Below are 5245 nucleotides of genomic sequence, written 5' to 3'. Positions count from 1 at the left end.
GAATACTAGAGCGGGTTGCCATTTCCTACTCTAGGGGATCTTCCTGACCCAGGGATCCAACCAGGTCTCCCACATTGCAGGCAGAATCTTTACCATCTGAGCCACCAGGGAATAGTTTTTCCATTTAAAAAATCAAGATGAAAATAGCTACAAAGTTTTTATTAAGAGGCTTAAAAGTATCTACTCAGTTTTATAACTTAGGATATATAGTGGGCTTCCCTGGTGGCTCACACGGTAAAGTTACATCCATATTGTGTGTACCTAAGGTTTTGGGTTGATTCACCTTGACTCTGGATACACTTAGGTGTATTTATCCACATTTAAAAAACAAATCCAAGAGTGTTTGGTACATTGGCTAAAGTTATTTTAAGCACAACATAAACAGTAATGTTTGAAAAAAAATTTCCTAGGACATTATAACTTAGCATACCTCTATGTTTCATTGTTGCCTCCCCAAAACCTTTTTCAGCGCCCCTTTCACCTCCTTATTCCTTAAGGTGTAGATGAGTGGATTCAACATGGGAGTCACCAGGTTGTAGAAGAGGGTGAGAAACTTGCCTTGGTCTTGGGAAGAGCTGTTTCCTGGCTGCATATACATATAAATGATGCTCCCATAGAACAAGGAGACCACAGTGAGATGGGAGCTACAGGTATTGAAGGCCTTCCGGCGCCCAGCAGCTGACTTGATCCTCAGCACAGCTGCTGCGATGTAACCGTAGGAGACAAGAATAAGAGTGAGGGGCAGTAGGACAATGAGAATGGCAAAGGTGAAGCCCAGCATTTCCACTGCACGAGCGTCCACACAAGCCATCTTGATCAGGGCCGGCATTTCACAGAGGAAATGGTTAACTCGTCGCTGACCACATCTGGAGAGAGTCATTGTCAGTGGGGACATGACGATGGCATTGACCAGCCCACTTCCCCAGGCCACAGCCACCAGTCGTAAGCACAGCTGGGGGTGCATAATGACCGTATAATACAAGGGCCTGCAGACTGCAGCATAGCGGTCATAGGCCATGACAGCCAGAAGGAGGCACTCGACTCCGCCAACAGAAAGGAAAGAGAAAAGCTGGACAACACAGCCCGCATAGCTGATGGTCTTATCAGGGCCCCAGAGGTTAACCAGCATCTGGCGGACACAGCTAGTACTGAAGCAGAGATCTAAAAAGGAAAGATTTGCCAGAAAGAAGTACATTGGTGTATGAAGTCGAGAGTCTAATATACACACAAGGATTATGGCTGAATTTCCCAGGACAGCCACTGAATACAGAGTAAAATTTACTATGAAGAGCACCATCTCCAGCTTGGGACGATCAGAGAAGCCCACTAAGATAAAACCATACTCTGAGCTGTCATTGGATTTTTCCATTGCCTTCTTTTCATATCATCTGTATAACTGGTAAGAATGGAATAAAGAATTCTTAATCTTTATTTTCTGAAAACCGTTGAAAATCAGGATTTTTAAGGAACATGTAAGACATCAAGTCTCACAACCCATTTAATATTTGAATAGCTTTTGCCCAGGCACATAATTTGTTTATCATTTGTTCAAACATATAGGCAGATTATTTCATTGTTGGAAAATTTAAAACGAGAATCAATAACTTTTTATCAAGTAGTAAATTTCCCCTTATTCATAAGACAAAGTATTTTAATCTTATTGAGCATATATCATATCTTAATATCTCTTAATATGACCATCATTAAAATATTTTAAAAGAGTTACCACACCTAAATTTTCTTTAGACCAAAGCATTCAGTTTCCTTCAACAGTTCTTATAACAAGGTTATCAGGTATATTATCACCTTAGTAGATGTCTTCCAAATATCCTAAATGTTGACAATGACCTTCTGAAAATCTGACAACCAGGACTAATCTCAGTATCCAAGACATGATTTGAAAATCACACACAAAAAAAACTGTCTACCTTGATCTGGACTATTATAATCTTATTAATGTTGTTTAAGTATGTATTTGCTTCATAGTGTCATCATTTTCACTTACATTATTATTGTATCTACTAAACATCCCAGTTCTTCCCATGAAATGCTGTCAACTCAGATCTCTATCATTAATTTCTTTGAAAGAAATAGAATTCTGCAATCTAAATTTCTAGGGTCAGAGAGGACATTCTATCCAGTAATAAAATGACAACTTTGGGTATAATCTCTTAGGCTTTTAGAAACATCAGAACAACATGATTATCTTGCAGAAGAGAAGTGCATGGCAATCAGGATGAATGGAGAAAAAAGGAAAGATAGTGCAGTACATAAAGAGTAACTTTAAAAAGTAAAAGAAGAAAAGATTGGCCCTAATATGGCTAAGAAAAATAGAGAGAGTATTGAGTCCATAAAAGACAGATTTTTATTTGGAATAAAGAGCATTAGGGTAATAATGAAACTAAATATCACAATTATTTTCTTAAACAATTACAATTGAAAGAAAATTTAAATTAAGAGTATATTTAATAAAGTTACTCATGAGTACCATGTGATCCTCTTCCAGTTAACCTACCAACCCCTTGACCTCACTGCAGCTGTAAAACCTACCCATAAGAAGCTTGGAATTAGCTTCATTCATTAACTTTTTTTTTTTTTAAACTTTACAATATTGTATTGGTTTTTGCCAAATATCGAAATGAATCCGCCACAGGTATACACATGTTCCACATCCTGAACCCTCCTCCCTCCTCCCTCCCCATACCATCCCTCTGGGTCGTCCCAGTGCACCAGCCCCAAGCATCCAGTATCGTGCACTGAACCTGGACTGGCTACTCATTCCATATATGATATTATACGTATTTCAATGCCATTCTCCCAAATCATCCCACCCTCTCCCTCTCCCACAGAGTCCAAAAGACTGTTCTAAAGTCTCCAGATATCCAGAAAATAATCATTATCCTAATTATTGTAAATTATTGATGTATTATTGCAAGTGGCTGGCAACAGCTCCAGCAGCATCCTGTGCTTTAATTTATGTCTTTAATTTTCTCTCACCGTGAGACTAAGTTCTGTGAAGGCCTGGACTCTGTCATATTTGATTTAAATACCACTGTATCCCTAGTACCTAGTCTGGTGCCAGGCAAGTAGCAGAGGCTCAGTAAATACTCATTGAATGAGTAGATTTGTTTTTAGTGCTACCAGTGTTACTTTATATCCAGGTAAACCATTATAATGCCGTCTTAATAATTTGTTAATTTCTAATGCTTGATTATACAAAAATGTAGAATCTAAAAAAAAAAAGTATATTTACTTTAAGTATGAAAGTAACTTCTTTCTTCTGATTTCTTGTTAAAAATACCCACATTTTCTTCTTGATGATTACGAAGAAAAATAAAATTTTGTTTTGTTTAAAAGAAAAACTGTTAAAAGTAAAATTTTAAGAGTTCCTAAAATTCAGCTATCTGAAAACTCAAAATCTATGTCTACCATAATTTTTTTTCTATCACAATTTATAATGCCATTAACTAGTGTTATTGTCATAAAAACTATATACCCTCTGTTATGGAAGCATGGTAAAATTTTTAAAAAATATTATCTAAAGAGTTCCTCCTGTAAAGACTGTATCCACAGAAGAATAAAATGAGAAATTTAATTATTCTGTGGCATCAAACACATGCTTACCTAAGAAAATAGAAATGTTGAATTTTTTTTTTATATTTTTAGTTGGGTGATTTCTTAGGGATTTCCATGAAAAGGAGACAAGTGTGAAAAAAAGCAGAACAGTGGGCACAGAAGAAAACACACCTCGAACTCTTAGTCCTATTGATTCTTTGATAACTTAGGCATAAATAAAGAGTAAAGTTATTAAATTAATATTATAAAATATCTAGATTGCTGTGTGATTTAGGGGAACAAGACAATTAATAATAATATATACAACTAGTAGGCTTGAGAAAAATAAAGCAGAGTAGCACATATCGTAGCCACAAATACTTTGATTTTCTAATAAAAAGCTTATTTTTCGTGAAATCTTCTCAACTTCAAAGTTATTATAGCAAATTTATTTTCCACAGCCAAATACAGTATACTAAAGGGAAAGAAAGAAATTTAAAAAAATTTTTCTTAGTTATTTAGGCTTACCTGTTTTCAGCTTTCCCAAGTGATCTAGGGAAACCACATATTAATATTTTTTCCCCCTGGTTGGGATTTGTTATCTGGGATTTTATGGAGATTATGCAGTTAATATAGGTAGAAAGTAACAACAGGGTGATATGAGACTAATGCACCAGAAATTATATAGAAGTGGTTACAAAGATCTTAACTTTGTCAAGAAAGGGGATGCCAAACTGTCTCCCATGCATTAGAGTCTAGTTTCTTCCTGAAGGTAAGAGCTGTAAAGGCTGTGTGAATTCCTTTTCTTACAATTTGAGTAAAGTGATGGAGTAACGGTATATCACTACCTCATAGAAAAGGCAAAGTGGAATAAGTGCCATATGGTAGTTAAATTATGGAGAAAAGAGGCAATTGAAACAGAAAATAGCATTAGTATTCCTTCTGTCTGCCTGCCATTTGGGCCAAATACCCAGCCTGCAGGAGGCCTTCAGGAGCTGTCAGCTAAAGCCCCCAGAAGATAAGCAGTGCAGCTGAGGACACTCTTGTAGACCCAGATTGAAAAAAAAAAAAACAAAAACAAAAACAAACCAACCAGAGGACTAATCTCTTAGCATCAGAAATGGTGCCTGAAAGCAGGCATAACATACTTTCTTACTGAGATCATGGGGAATGAACACTCCTTTGGGTAATTAGCTGGGCTGTCAAAGGGAATAGAGTGTATTCTTAGGGGTAATCTTGCAATAATAGCAGATGATTGAGAATCAAAACTGTTAGGTTCTTTTGTCCATATCCTCACAATTTGAATACCTTTATTTCTATGGAAAAGTATTCCTGGTATTCGGTGGGGCAAAAAAATCAAGCTTGGCAACATAGTGCAAATATGAACAGCTTTTGGAAACCTTTTTATTCTTAAATTGAAATGAGACTTAGTCTTTTGTCTAAGGAAAGAATTTGAAAGTCTAATTTTTTCTATTTTAATCAGTTTTTAAAAAGATAATATAAAAAAGCATGTTATGTTTCTTTTTGTCACTTGACTTATAACTTTTATTTTTACTTAGATTGGTAAAGTTACTGAAATATAGTAAATATAGAATAAATATATGAGATTTGGTTGTATGGTGTTCTTTAAATTGTATTCAAAGGAAACATGGAAACCACATTGATTATCTTTTGGAGAAGATAAAACTGT

At 35.7% G+C, this 5245-nt stretch overlaps 1 protein-coding gene across 1 annotated transcript; it reads right to left on the bottom strand.

Moving 5' to 3' along the window:
* Positions 1-439: 439 nt before the first annotated feature.
* Positions 440-1369, bottom strand: LOC113881650 (putative olfactory receptor 2W6). Its single transcript, XM_027524725.1, has one exon. The coding sequence runs from the start codon at positions 1367-1369 to the stop codon at positions 440-442; it is 930 nt and encodes a 309-aa protein (XP_027380526.1).
* Positions 1370-5245: the final 3876 nt, after the last annotated feature.

This window comes from Bos indicus x Bos taurus, chromosome 23 (genome assembly GCF_003369695.1).
Source record: "Bos indicus x Bos taurus breed Angus x Brahman F1 hybrid chromosome 23, Bos_hybrid_MaternalHap_v2.0, whole genome shotgun sequence".
NCBI classification, from domain to species: domain Eukaryota; kingdom Metazoa; phylum Chordata; class Mammalia; order Artiodactyla; family Bovidae; genus Bos; species Bos indicus x Bos taurus.
Note: the sequence above shows the minus strand (reverse complement) of the source record. Positions and strands in the feature narration are given on the sequence as shown.